The sequence below is a fragment of the Poecilia reticulata genome, chromosome 15, assembly GCF_904066995.2.
Source record: "Poecilia reticulata chromosome 15, P_reticulata-male-v2, whole genome shotgun sequence".
NCBI classification, from domain to species: Eukaryota; Metazoa; Chordata; class Actinopteri; order Cyprinodontiformes; family Poeciliidae; genus Poecilia; species Poecilia reticulata.
This window is the reverse complement of record NC_088844.1, coordinates 11,183,735-11,197,379: the sequence shown is the minus strand read 5'-3', so window position 1 is coordinate 11,197,379 and position 13,645 is coordinate 11,183,735. Positions and strand designations below refer to the sequence as shown.

The following is a 13,645-nucleotide window of genomic DNA, read 5'->3' as shown; positions in this document are numbered from 1 at the left end:
AGTTTGAGTTAAGTCTGCCACGGGTGAAGACTGCAACATTTGATGTGCCGAGTCTATTATCCGCAGCAGCAAATGTTCATCAGACCTAATGCACACGACCTACTGAGCATTATAGGTTTGCATGCAGGAGGCACGCAGCTTCTAAACCGCCTCTGCTCCGTCTCTGTTGATCAAAATGGCATCGGCCGGAGATTGAAAAAGTGCACACGCATATCGCTGTGAGGGGGAATTCAGGAGATATAATTGGGGTACCCTATAACGCTATGCGAAGCATCAGCCAACATCATCTGGATGGAGTCCCGCTGCTGTATTAAGCCAGTGACTGAGCACCTGCTGCTTGCCAGACTGTTGCAGTAAACTGTGAGCAGCAGCAGCAGCAGCAACGACAGAACGGAAATCTGAACAGTGACATTGACATTTTTATCAGGGATTACAAAGCCGGTCGCTGTGATCTGATCAGAACAAGGTGGAGGGGGGGGGATGCAAATATTTAATGCAAATGATTTGTTTGGATTAAAAAAAAATAAAGCCTAATGCCATGTTTGAAGAGAATCTGTTTGAACATCCTCTGATAAAGGATGCCTCCATCTCTGCATACCCCTGGTTTGAAGTTGGAGTACAAAGAGGCTCTATGCCCTTTTGCATCTCTAAAACTCCGCTGACGTCCCCCGCCTCTTTCTCTCCATCTCTCTCTCTCTCTGTTATTTGACATTGCAGTCACGTTTGGGTGAAAGTTGAAGCTTGTCGGCTGCACAAGATGTGGCAGAAAAAGAGAGAAAAAAAATCAGAAGAGAAAGAAGAGTATGTTGGCTTATGGACGTCAAGCTCTTCAAAGCTTTAATTAAAACGCGTCTCACTGTAATCCGTGTTTTGAATGCAAACGGAGCGCAATTTATGGGGCCGAATGTGCTTATTGTGGCTTTTGATCTTAAGCCAGATGATGAATGCAGAGATGATACCGGCAGAAAAACAAGAGATCACTCAATACGTTATAGTGGGCAGAAAGAATATAGCCATGACTAAATGTTTGGCATTTAAAGGAGGGGGAGAAAAAAAAAACAACTTTTTACCAGGTTTGATAGTGTTAAAGACAGGAGGCGATCTGGTTAGACTGTTTATAACGCCGTCTGACTACAATCTCATGCGTCGGCTGAGCTTTTTTTTAATTCTCTTTACAACTGCCTCTAAGAGCATCACGTTTCCTCGGACGCTTACCGATATGAATGATTGAGTCCGCATTGGTTGGATTGCAGTGCAATATCCAAAAGGAAAAGCAGATCAGCAGCAACTCCATCTCGGTATTTCAGCGAGGCGTCTCATCCAAGCTTTTAACTCGACTGTCCTGCACTGTCCAAACCGGAGCGGCACCCCCGGAGAAGAAAAATACAATCAGTAGATATCAAAACCCCCCACGGTGGTCCTTTTCCCTTCAGAACAGACAGGTGTGAAATCTAAAAAAAAAAAAGAAGAAGAAGAAGAAAAAGAAAAAGAAAAAGAAAGAAAAAAATGCTTTAGTTCCAAGTTTTTTTTTTCTTTTCTCCTTTCTCTCTAAGCCAACACAATCAGGTCAACCGCATGAAGGTGGGCATAAAGGACGAGGAGGAACCGATAGGGACCCGATATAGGACTGAGGAGACAGGTACAGCCCGGCGAGGGAGAGACCCGGCGCACCTCTCTCTCACTCCCGCTTCTCTCTCCCGGCGCTCCGGCGTCTAAAGCATGGCAAGCAGCTGGAAAAAAAAGAAAGAAAAAACACGGAGGAGGGACACCCCTCTGACTACACACGGATAGAGATTCACATACACACACACACACACGCACACACACACACACACACACACCAAGGAGAGATAGAGAAGAAGAAGAAAAAAAAGACGCTCTTCAATTCTGTCTCAATCACGTGATTGCGGAGACTTCACGACTCTGCCGCCGTCCTGACGAGCCGGGGAGAAATGATTTGGACTCGCCGGAGAAAGACGCGCAGAGAGCCGATAATAATAATAGTAATAAAAAAAATAAAATAAAATAAAAGAGCCGGAGGTTGTGATAGGCAGAAGGCGAAAAAAAAAAAAAAAAAAAACAGACGAGAATTTCTGACTGGAGAGCCCAAATCCGACACAGATGTTGCAAAAGAGGTGAAAAGTGGAAGAAACAGTTCACTTCTGAGAGAGAAGTGTGCGCTTTTGTTTTTCCTCGGCTGAGACGTGAAGGATCGAAGCGGAACGGCGGAGCGCAGCTGGTGTGTCATGGGGAGAGGGGGGGAAAGAAAAAACGGATTTCCACGCCGCGATCCGTCCTCGGCGGTAGCTGACGGATGAGAGGCGAGACGTGACACAAGCCAAAAACGACGGAGTGTACCGGGGAGCAGACTGCCGGAGTTACGGGAGTATCATTAAGCAAAAGGGAACACAACTATGTCCGCGAAATGGATTCCTTCAAATTCACGCCACACTTCGTCTTTAATCGTGGGATCGCTTTGTTTGTGCGTTACTTTTGCTTGTAAATCCGCATCTGGGCACCACTTATGCCCAAATGCACCTCTGCGTGTACAAACCGGCTAAGAAGAGGGAGAAGTCGGACTTTCTCGATGGGCATAATCTTACAATTAAAGGATATTTCTCGTGGATGTCATAAAAAAACGGAAATATCTCTTAATTGTTTGGTTAAGTCGGTCGTGGGCACAGAGCAGAAACTTTCAGCACCACCAGCGAGCTGGACAGCGCCTTCAATGCTCAACAGTGGGGAAAAAAAGAGAGCCAACAGATGTATCTATGGAAGTCCAACTGTGCCACTAAGCAATAAAGGAATAATTATTTCTACATGTCAATTTAGAAATAAAATTGACAATAAATATGCTTGATGATTATATATATGCATTTGTGTTTATTTAAATGTGTTAATTTGATAAATATGATTTAATATGACATTTTTAATACTTTTTTCAGTATTTATTTGTAGTAATAATGGATTATTGTGCTCTGGAGTGTATGATGGACAACATTTCCCTGTTCCCAGCCAACATTTGAAATATTGGCAGGAAATGGGTTAATCAATGGCTCCCATATGGGACTGGCCGTTATCTAATAGCCCTGTGTTAACAGTCTGGATGGGTTTGAGCCAGAAAAGCTCTGAAAATAAAGTGGGACTCATACCAGAGTGCTTAACTTGTTAAACAGATTGAACCAATTTTTTCCATATCCATTTTAGGCACAGTAGACCGTGTTTCCATTTTACTACCAACATGTGTTGTATGTTTGTCAACCTAAATGATCCTATACAGGAAGCCCGTTGTGAACCAAGGTCACATCCTTTGTTAGTATCTTGGTTACTAGCTCAGGCCTCATATCCAACTGGGTTAAATGGATACTAAGTGCTCCTACTTACACGCGTTGTCTGGGGTTTAGTCGATTGGTCTGGAGAGGACGTGTTGTTCAGTTTATTAATCATTCAGACGTCACAATCTATTGGACAGGCCACAGTCTAAGCTCCTCTATCAAGTGCCCAAACTTCCAGGCTGTTTTAAATAAAATAAAATAAAAACAATTATCTATAGATGCTTATAATTTAAATAGAACTGTAAATAACTGGATTTAATTCAAATGTATCCATAAATGATTTCACTCCTTAAATGTCAGGATGATTCCGGTGTCCTCATAGATCCGGTGATTTGCATTTTCAGGGTGACATATTAGGGGAATACATACATTGTCAAAAGTGATTATTATTGATTTTTTTTTTCAGTTATGTTGCTATTAATGTTATTTCAAAGTTCATGTGCCAAAGTACAGCCTCAAATAATTAAACTGTCAAGGTGGCCCCTCAAATAAACCGCAACATCTGATTAATCGGCACCAAAAGTGCACTTCAGAACAATTATGCTGAGATGAACCGTCTTCGGCTCATCCAGTGACTTTACACTTCTAAAAATAAACCCATTGTGTCTGCATGTCAATGGAATAAAAAAATGGAATAGAATGATCAGGACACATGAATGTTTCCTGCGAAGAAGACATATGAGTTTTTTTCTTTTTACTGTTATTTGTAACTTTTAAATAAGTGACTCAATAATTTGCTTCTAACTTGAAGTGGTTTACAATTCACACACTCTCTTCTGGGGCACTTTTTCCATCTCCACAAGAATCTACCTCATCCCTGAAACATTTGTTCTCTTAGAGAGGATTTTAAGCCATAACAGAGAGAATAAACCATTATATAAAATGAACGTTTCTTGATTTATAAAGCAGTAACATCCAAATAACTTAGTTTTTTAAAAGATCAAGCGCTGTCCCCAGTGGCCGTTTTAGATGATGCATTTGTTTAAAAAAAATAATAATTGTTTCACCATTCTCTCTGTCAAACGGTACAAAATACATTTTGTGATAAAATAAGCTCACAATGACAGCCGATTATCCTAAACAGCTAAAGAAGGACGACACATTTATGTCAATATTTAATTCATCCCAGCCGTACGTCGGCTCCGGTAAAATACAATGAAAGTCTTTTGATTTCTTATTTTCTTAACACAGTAGATTTAACCTTGAGGTTTAGCTTTTCAGCGGCGTCCAAAACAGCATAAAAAATTCAAAACATCCCAAAGGAGGATATAAAAATCCCTTAATTTCACTCATGTATGAAGCAACATGATGAAAACATTTCTTCAGTGAATTATTCATTTTTAGAAAGTGGCCTAACTTCACACAGGCCCCAAAAATAATCCTTATTCCTTGAAGTTTTTGTTCCCAATGCAAATTTGCCCTTTTCCCTTCATCTTGCTATATTGAGAAGACGTACATGTAGAAAGCTATAAAGTCTCGTTTTTGTATTAAATCTCAATTGAGGGTCTTTTCATGTCTTTTGCTTTGTATACATAAGGAATACCTAAGAAGTTTGATATGTTTTATTAAAAGTACTATAATAAACATTTTTTCTAAATATGGCACTAAAAGTGATTAAAATAACTTTGCTTCCAGTTCATAGCTTCCACTTCCACTTGATGCTTCAAGTTGAATCTCTATCACAGTAACCATCACCATATGCATTAGGCATGTTAAAATTAATGTAGGCTCTCTATTATTTATAATCTGCATATAGACAGATATTTAAATGAATAGCACAGCGTGTTTTATGTCTTGTGGAGGTGAGCTTCATGCATTAATAAGTAGGGGTGTATACCAAATGACAGCAAGAATATATTTTTGTGGATTCCAGTAAAATATTCAAGATTTTTGGAGGGGCTTATTATGCAGTTCATTCCAACCCGTGCAGCTCCCAGTATCCATGCTTTAATAATCATCATCTTTCTGTGTGCAATTCCACATGCACTACAGTGTGGATCAGCATACCGCAGTCTCATGTCTGCCTAGACAGACGCAGAGACCACGGCAGTTTGGTCACGACAGCAAAGATGGGGGAATTTTACACAGACTAGTCATATATGTTTATAGCTATGAGCAATGGAGAGGAAAAGACAGACAGGGTGACGGAGAGAGCGGATATAGATTAAGTCAGACTGTCCCATCTGGTGCTTGAAAGCCGGAGGGAAAAAAAGAAAAGAAAGTGTTACTAACCATTAAAGAAGACAGTTTTAATACTAGACTCATCTGTAGATATCTGTATTCCCTTACAACTCCTCCATGATTGTCTTGGTGCTCCTTCGGATGAGTCCTTTCTCTCAATTTAGTCTCATGCCACAATCACAGTGCTGTTAAAAAAAAAGACAGAAAATTGGTTTTAATTGTCATATTTAAAATGTTCAGATTATCTATTTTTAATATAAGAAAGAAAACAATCTTTGCAAATACACAATGTAGTTTTCAAAGGATTATTTAATTTATTAAGGGAAAAAGGTTGTCCAAACATACCTGGTCCCATATGAAAATGTATTTACCTCCCAAATCTCATAGGCGATTGTCTCACCAACTCGTCGGGCATCAAGCAGTAGCAAGAAGCCTTATTATTAAGAAATCTATTGCGGTAGAGATATTTTGACCCAATCTTCACAGAATCAAGATTGTGTCAAGGATCTTCACACAATCTTTTCACCATGACTGGCCTTTTGAGGTTCACACCACAGGAACTCAGTTTGGAAACATCAAGTCTTTTTTTAAGCTGTCGAGGTTCTGCTTAAGGAGCTCCTTCACTACACACGTCTGATAGAAAGTCAAACTTGGCAACTTCATACAGTGTTGAGTTTTTATATGACAGTCAGTATATAGTTATGAATGCATAATTACATTTAAATTCAGGAGATTATATTGTTTAAAATGCTGCCTTTATGACCAATTCCTTGGTCTGGGTTTGAACGACGTTCAAAACTATCATTGTCTTCCTCTTGTTAGTTTAAAGATAGAAGGCTAATATTGACCGAACATGTTCTATCTCACGTGAGCTAAAGTCATTAGCACAACCTTCTGATGTTGTGAATAATATCATTTTAGCATCTTGGCATTTCTTTGTCATGCTTTGAGAAAGTATCACTGCTGTCTTAATCTCAATATGGCAGTCTGAAAAGAATGATGAGGTTCCTGTTGAGACCTTTTGTCCCCCAACAAAATGGCTCATAATTTTTGACCTAATGGCTGGTTCAAATTGATCAACATCAGTCACAATAGCATAAGCCTAGATTTAAGAAATTACCTCGTCTTTATTTTTTTTTTTTGTCTGTGCAGCAGTTCTGTTTCTCTTAAAGGACATGGAATCATGATGATATATGTACCATGGAGGAGAAAAAAAAGCCACAGCAAAATGACTTAATTAGCCTGGATCTTTGGTCTAATAAAAGAACTGGACAGAGCCTGCAGCTCACAATCAAATGTACTGATATAGTCAACATAATTAGACCATTTGCTGCAGCAGTAGGCATACATGGATCCTATAATAACTGTGGTGTTAGCAGGAAGAACTACCCTGAGACCAGGGAAAGTGCTCTGCAGTTGCAACAGATGTATGTTAATTTATAGCTTAATTAAAGCTTGCGCTTGTATCACACCATCACAGTCTGTCATTTGAAGGGACTATGGGGTGTGCGCATGCCTTGGCGACCCTGGATGTTGTTTTTATATGAATTCCCCCAAACCAATTTAGAGAAGGGTTAAACCTGAGACATGTTGAGAATCCATTCATGTCAAGCAGAGATGTGCAGGGAATAGCAATACCTGTCTGCACCTGAAGAGGTGAAGCAAGGCTTGCACTACCAAACACACAGCCTGAGGTAACATTATAGATTAATCATGTTATGGGAAAAATAAGGACAACCTCCATCAAACTCAGCATTTCAATGAGGGAAATGTGGACTATCTAACATTGTATATTTCAGCCTTCCAGTCTGCAAAAGCTGAGTGAAATACATATCGGTTCATATATAAATGCTTGTATGGCAAAAGCATATACACCTTTGGACAGGGACTGCGAAGACGGCAGGAAATGAAATCGGATTTGTGTCATGCTGAAGTTGGAAAGTCTGACACCTGCCAAAGCCGATGTTTTCGTGAGTTTTCCCAACTCGTTAAATATCTCAGGGTTTTGTCAAAGGCATCATGGCGGCCTATCAACACGGAGTTACAGCTTATTATAATATGGTGCCAACAGTTTGATGTGGAAGACCCAAGCAAGGTCAAGATTTGTTTGTCAGCAGTACCATCACACCTGCATGCAAGGATTCGGTCTAAACTTTCTAGCTGTAAGGTTTAAACCACTTCCACAAAATTAAACTAAAAACGAGCATTCTGTATGAGATGCAGTGTCTTGCAAAATATTTAAACCCTACATTTTCAGGATTTGCAACCACAAACTGGTATTTTATTTGACTTTTTTTCTAATATAAAAAATACAAATTGGTTTTAAAACTACAAACTGTTTTAATGTTCTTAAAAATAAAACCATTCGCCATCCGTGGCACCCTTCCTTTTTATTCAGGCTCAGTCTGATTGGACAAACAGCAACTTTTCCACTTTTACCACTGATTCTTTAGGTCTTCAATTTGACAACTGTGATGTGTTCAAGGTTGGTTGCAGGAATTATTTCACTTTTTTGGTTGTTTTTCTTTGAAAAAAAAAAAAAAAGAAACAACTGTGATTTGAGAGCTGGAGAAAAAAAATTGCTGCTCATTATATGCCGGTTTTATTTTTGTGAACCAGGTTTCTCTTCAGTTAGAAAAAGTAAATAAAAAAAACATTCAGCTGTTGTGTTCTGTTTTCTTTCTCTCCGTTCCCTCACCACAACCCAGAGTATTAAAACAGTCAAAGATTGAGACAGGACTTTGGTAGCCATCATGAGAAATAAAAGAACATGTAGATGTAGTAAGAGCTTTCTGCTTTCCACAGGTCAATACTGTTTCCTGTCTAGAAATGGAAGATTAACAAAGCCTATGTTGTAAGCGTCGTACCTAAATAAAAGCTTATAGGGTGTAGCTTAAAGGGTGTAGTTTCTCAGGAAAATTACAACAGAAATCCTTTTGATATTGTTCAAATAATTGCACTCATCTGGAAAATATGCTTGTTAATTCATAATAGAGTACAATTGTGTCATTGGAACACAAACTCCTTATTATCCATCATTAGTCTGAACTGTAGAGCATTAATTTTCCCTGCAGAGCTGTTTACACATCATATGCCTGTTCGCCACTGCTCTGCCGTTTGTTTTTGGTGCCCTGAGCGGTGCTATTGAACTCTTCTCTGTGTCAGCCACATTTCACTCCAGCTGTGCCTGGAAGATGCTCATTAGTTGATGGGGTTGTTTGAAAGGGGAGATAATTAGCAGAAGCGAACTCAGAAATCTACCTGCAAAGAGGTGCGCTCTGCAAACGAGAGCAGCGGAAATTTGTTCTGTGATTGAGTCGTTAGGAGCGGGTCGGTTTGGTTCATTGTTAAATTCAGCAGTAAAGGAAAAAGAAGAAAATGCTGAAGCTACGTGGAGAACACGGAGGAGCTGACTGAAGCCGGAAAAGATCAGAAAAACAGCCGTTATCCTCTTTTTATAGCCAAGGACCACAGGAAGAACTAAAACGTATTAAAGGAGGCAACATAGCAACCCACACAACAAGATTTCAGTTGCTCCTCAGGTGAGACACTCTGCTTCAGCTCATTATCTTTGTGTAGGGAAATGAACTATGGCACCGATATTACAGCATAATGGGAGACAAAAGTCAGACTGACAGCACAGCCTCCAACAAGAAATAATCTAATCACAGTCAAACATAACTTTTAGTTCTCTGGAAAGCTGCTCCTGCTGAACTAAAAATAAGAGTCTACCCACTTTCCCAGCATTTCTCCCTCTTTTCCCCACATCCCTCCCCCTAGCTTACCCGCTGCAGCCTCCACAGATGTACTTGAAAGATCTTTCACTTGGTCTTATATTAGGTGTGAGGGGTGGAGATGACAAGATCCTTAGTATTCCTCCCAGTTCACGATTTTCTTTCAACTCAATGAGATTCCTCTCTTCCCCCCTTCGGCCCTCCAGACTACTTTTCAGAAGTTAAAGTCGTCGCCCTTATGACAGAATTTAAAACAGCGAGAGAAGACAGCATGAAATCTAAATGGATATCCTCGCAGAGGATCTAAATGCACGTGTCCCACTTGACTACTTTGGGGAAACTCATTCTGATAGTCGCCAGAGTTTTCTATGCAGATGTGTTCCTTCGCAAGCGGTTAAGAGTCGGCAATGATTTATTAGCACCCTTGTGAATCTCGTCACAGCAGCAGAACATGCTGAGGATTCATTTCTTTATTTTAAAAGAAAATCTCTTCAGTTGTACTTCTCTCCACTTGAGTACTTATCCTTTGACTTTGCGGTAAATGGCAAAAGTTTCTAGGGGGGGCCAGACGGGGAAAGGCATTTCACAAGGAATAAGCCGTGATGGACCGAGAAACAGAAAGTCTTTCAGCTCAGACGTTTTCACGCACTTAATTTGAGATTGTACAGATGATCATACCAAGGATACCAATAAATGAAAAACAATTACAAAAAGAAAATCAAACAAGATGGATAAAAATCCGTTTGAAAAAGAGTTGAAGAAATATAAGCTCATTAACTACTAATACACTTTGTGCCCTACGTATCACCATATCACACATTTTAAATACGAAAAAACAGTCTTAAAATACGATAGCAATAAAAATGCATTCTATATAATATACTCATATCATTTTATACCATGCCATGAATTATCATTATAGAAATGGACATTACCATTACCAAGCTGTATGAAGCCTCGTGTAGACCTAAATTCACACACACATTACTAGTAATGTATAGTAAACTACAACCTACTGTCGTCGGGCTTAATCCTTAAACTTATTTAAAACATGTTTCTTGCTTTTGAACTAAATGTTATATTGTTTAAATTGAATGTCTAATTTGTTCCCTAGTTTTACTCCACAGATGGAGATGCACATATGTTTCAAGGTTAACTAGATACACCCTTACAAAGTAGAGTTCACCCCACTTCAAGACGAGACAAATCGGTCAATGTTGGAGCTGCTATAGATGCACGGCAATCCTCCAATATTTTAAGAGCTATACAAAAGGCTCGAGACTGGGACAGAAATTCACCAGGTAGGACATCAAACTACAATGAATGCCTTAGATCAGAGCATGTTGATGTAGAAGCGCCTAGACCCAAGTATACTTGAGAATCTGTCAGTACCTGAAATTTCATGTTCACACGTAAGCTCTCAATCCTTTCTGACTAAGCACGAGTTCTTTAGCAAACAAGAATAGATACCAGTTTCGGTCTGCAGACGTGGAAACTTACTGGAGACATGCTGGTTTAATCACACCCAAATGGTTCTAAAAAGTGTTGACTTATTCGAAGCTGAATACATATGCATGATGCAATTTTTGGATTTTGTCATTTGCAAAACAAATTTTAAATCCTGTATTGTTTTTCTTCCGCACCACAGTTATGCATTGGCTGTGTGTTCGTCTATTCAAGCAAATTCCAGGAAAATATGTAGAAATTTTTAGCTGCTGCCAGGAGAAGAAAAGTGGAAGATACCCAACCTTTAGCAACCACACAGCAGTAAAACAAAAAATCATGACCGTCTCAAACTCTGCGGTGAAAATTCATTTCCTGGCTAAACAATTCAAGGCAGCTACTAATAATAATTTTCTTGACTATAATAACCGACTCCTAGAGCAGTAGATGCAGATAATATTTCAGAAATTACTTTTTTTTTTTCCTCAACTTGGTCTTATATGGCCGTGCAGGCTTGTCAGTTCCACACCATCATTACTGCCTAAGCCACCGCAGCAGTCGTTGCCTGCTCCTGTAAATATCTACTGTGCTACATTACATAACCCTGCAGCCCACTTGGCGTTAAACTCGAGTTCAGCTCCAGTTAAAGAAGTCAGTCGTGGGAAAGAGGAAACAAAAAAAACCCCCAAAAAAAACCATGTAATTTCTAACTTTATAAGTTATTTTCAACGGGGAAATGACGACGCACTCTCCTAGGGTTTTACGTTCACATATTTCGGTAAAAGCTAATTAGGTTTTGCCCTGGAGTGTCGAGGCTGAATCTGAAATTGCGTGCCTCGAATTCAAATACAGAAAATAAATCCAAGGAGTAGCTGCACATGTTATCGCACCTTCAGAATCAATACATTGAAATCAAGCATTTCTGATTAGGTGCCACAGATTAGAACGTCCAATTCAAAGTGACAAGAGAAGCCCGTCTTGCACATCTGACATCCAGTGTCTGCTGTTCACTTTGTTATTGAAATGTGTAGTGTCATCATGCCAAGATCTAAAAAGCTCTTTGAGGCCTTTAAAAAAAAAAAAAGACAGTGGAAGCCTCTGAATCAGCCACTCGCTTTGAAAGGATCGACAAAATATTCGTAATGAGTCACTGCAGGGCAGGATAATGATCTCAAAGCAGGTGAGAACCTGCACCTGTGTGAAAAAATATCTTGAAAATTGAAAGCAAGTGGTTTTAAATACCTGTTTTGTAATAAAAGATGTACAAAATATCACATAGCCCATTTTGATTTGTGAAAGCTGTTAATTGAACACGAAGTCATTGTTTCCTTTTTTATTTACAAGTGGAAGAATAACATGAACGGCCCACAGAGACGATCTGAAGTTCATTTCAGGAACGAAGGATTCACTGTAGAAAAGCTGTGCAGATATATGGGAATGTTTTTAAATTAAACGTTTCACATGTTTTCAGAAAATACTGTCTGTGGTTATTTGGCTAAAATAATTAATCAGCAAAGGTTTGCAAACAGGTATTTTTAGTTTAATCCCATTTCCCCAGGTTTTGATTCCTGCCTTTGATTAGGCAGGAATCAAAACCTCAGTAAAAAAAAAATAAAATGTCTGTTTTATGCTAGACTGTAAATCTTGCCTAGCATAAAACAGATTAATGTGTTAATGAAATCATTGCATGAATGCTGCAAGAAAATCAGTTTGGAAAACCCATGTACACATAAACATTAATATCTTCACATTTTACTATTCCACTTCAACATAAGTTCTGTTTTTTTTATGATACCATTTATTTCGTAAGGTACAGCACAACACTTAACACGTTTATTCCTGTGTGGGTTATGTGAACTTCTAACATTGCAGAAAGTTATGGGAAAAAAAAAAGAAAACATTCTAACTAACCAAAATCAGGAAACATTTACTCCAAATGTTACACATCTGATTTCAGAGTCTGGGAGATTACAGAGGTCAGAATGGGTGCAACGTGTATTCATATGTGAAGGGACCAATTATTTTAAACATGCATTTGTTGTTTTCCTCAAGATGTTTTGGTAAGACAACACAATCATAGTAGCTCTGCGTCGCAATTAGACTTAATAGTTTCATCTGTGAAATGTAAGATGGAAAAAAAAGAGCAAAATTGCTAAAATGCTACATTAACACAGAATTGTAAAATTGTTTAATAACACAATTGGCCTTTATAGTGCAGATATTGAATGCCAAGAGTAACAATCAGCTCAAACATCCAGTGAACTTTGTTAAATATCCTCGGACATTTCGATGAATTAATGTGAATAATTAGCATGTTATTGAACTTGACAATGGAACGGGGTCAGCTGATTTCAAATCACTTTCCAACAGTTAACGGCAAGCGTTTGGGGTAAATTCATGCAAAAATCATTCCTCTTAAAAGACAGGATAATTACTGCAGGTAATTCTTGCAGCTACTACTTTTATATCCAGAAAAATGTTGGAATAAATACATGGCCAGAAAAAATCTCTTTACAGTTCAAATGGAACATTAAATGAAGCTACTGTCAGGTAATGAACATAAAGGCAAAGGCCTCAGGCCTCATTTATATGGGAAGCTTCTGATCAATTTTCATGTTAAAAGGGACTTAATCATTACGCCTCAGGTAGTTAGTTATACATCAGTCAATACTTGGGCAGATATTTATCTCCCCTTTAAAGACCAAGACAAATTTTCTTAATTTGTGTCTTTTGCTTCATTAACTTTAAGGGAATTTCTCAGTGTCAGTTAGCATTTGTCAACAACCCACCTGCCGTAACACCTGCCACTCAGCTCTTTATTCCTGTTCTAGGTCAATGCTATTCCTGAATATCCTCGTATTAGCAGGCGTTTCTTCAAAAGAAATTAGTGGGAGATTTCATTAACTCAAGTTGACATGAGATGAACGGAGTGAATGTGTGAAAGCCACAAAT

The 13,645-nt window shown here is 38.8% G+C and overlaps 1 protein-coding gene across 2 annotated transcripts in view; it reads right to left on the bottom strand.

Moving 5' to 3' along the window:
- The window catches only part of grid1a (glutamate receptor, ionotropic, delta 1a), a 241,393-nt gene extending 237,830 nt beyond the window's left edge, over nt 1-3,563 (bottom strand). The window contains exon 1 of one of the 2 annotated variants that reach the window (XM_081616375.1): nt 1,216-3,563. In XM_081616375.1, the coding sequence (XP_081472501.1) occupies nt 1,216-1,294 (79 nt within the window). In that variant the 5' untranslated portion in view covers nt 1,295-3,563. The remainder of the gene's footprint in view (nt 1-1,215) is intronic. The other variant, XM_017309069.2, reaches the window with a different exon arrangement.
- Between the last annotated feature and the right edge of the window lie 10,082 nt (nt 3,564-13,645).